Below are 1,155 nucleotides of genomic sequence, written 5' to 3'. Positions count from 1 at the left end.
AGGGCCCCGGCCCAGGCCCGGCGGACCCCCGGCCGCGGGTGCTGATCGGCTGCGTGACGTCCCTGGTGGAGGGGGCCGGCTACATCAGCCAGAGCACCTACTTCTCCCTGGACAGCGTGTGTGAGGGTGAGGGCCGGCGCCTGTCCCCGCGGCGGGGTGTCCACGCCCCAGGAGAGCGTGTGGACCCGGGCGGGGTGGCGGGCCGCGGCCGAGCCAGCCGCGTCCTGGTCGCCTGCTGTCCGCGTCCTTGCCCGTGGAGGCCGGACTCGACCTTGACTGCTGCCCGGGAGTGGCCGAGATGGAGCTGACCGGTCACCGTGGAGATTTCGGGCGTCTTTTCTGTCGAGAGCTCGGCAGCGGGGAAGCCAGCCTGCGGCTGCCGGCAGGACACGACCCAGAGGGTCACGCTGTGCCGGAGGGGGGCTGCCGGGGGCGGGGGGCGGGAGCTGGGGCGTCCACACAGCTGCTGTGCCTTGAGGCCACGTGGGGGGCGGGGCACCCTGCAGAAGGGGGCAGGCCCTCGGTGGGGGGTGCCGGACCTCCCCTCTGCCCCGCCCCGCCAGGGCCTGCTGTTTCCCAGGGCTTGGCCGAGCGTGAGCAAGGCTCACCCCCCCAACTTGCAGGTTGAGGGGTGCGGGCGGCAGGGGCAGCTGGAGCCGGGGGCTCTGCCTGCGGGCTGGCCGTTCCGGAGCGGCACCCTGGGGGCTGGGGATGTGTCCGCTGTGGTCAGGGTGCCCTGTCGCGCCCAGCCCACCACGCCCACCCCTGGCCCCAGCTGGGCTCTTGCTCTCACCGGGGCGTTTTATGCCGGCGGAACTGACCGGGGCAGATACCCTGCGACCGCTCTCGAGTTCCTTTTCTTTCTTTCGGAGTAAGGTTGGGGTGCAGGCCTGAGGTGCGTGGTGAGGGGTTCCCCAGCGCCGGGGAGCAGGGCAGGTGGGGCTCCCTGCCGGCACAGCTGGGGCGAGCGAGGTGCTGACCCTGTCTTCCCTGGAGGTTTCGAGCCCTGCAAGGGAGACTGGGTGGAGGCCGAGTACTGGATCCGGCCGGGCGCCTGGCGCAGCGAGGCCGTGTCCGTGAGGCCGCTGAGATACAAGCGCGTGGACAAGGTGCGTGCCCTCCGGCCCGGGCCTGGCGGCGGGGCGCCCCCTGCTC

At 72.9% G+C, this 1,155-nt stretch overlaps 1 protein-coding gene across 1 annotated transcript in view; it reads left to right on the top strand.

Moving 5' to 3' along the window:
* Window positions 1–1,155, top strand: part of MOV10L1 (Mov10 RISC complex RNA helicase like 1) — a 16,900-nt gene that overhangs the window by 5,566 nt on the left and 10,179 nt on the right. The window contains exons 4-5 of the mRNA XM_012735083.1: window positions 3–126; window positions 997–1,109. Coding sequence (XP_012590537.1) covers window positions 3–126; window positions 997–1,109 — 237 coding nt within the window. The remainder of the gene's footprint in view (window positions 1–2; window positions 127–996; window positions 1,110–1,155) is intronic.

Source organism: Condylura cristata, unplaced genomic scaffold, assembly GCF_000260355.1.
Source record: "Condylura cristata isolate star-nosed mole 26May11 unplaced genomic scaffold, ConCri1.0 scaffold00004, whole genome shotgun sequence".
Taxonomy (NCBI): domain Eukaryota; kingdom Metazoa; phylum Chordata; class Mammalia; order Eulipotyphla; family Talpidae; genus Condylura; species Condylura cristata.
Note: the sequence above shows the minus strand (reverse complement) of the source record. Positions and strands in the feature narration are given on the sequence as shown.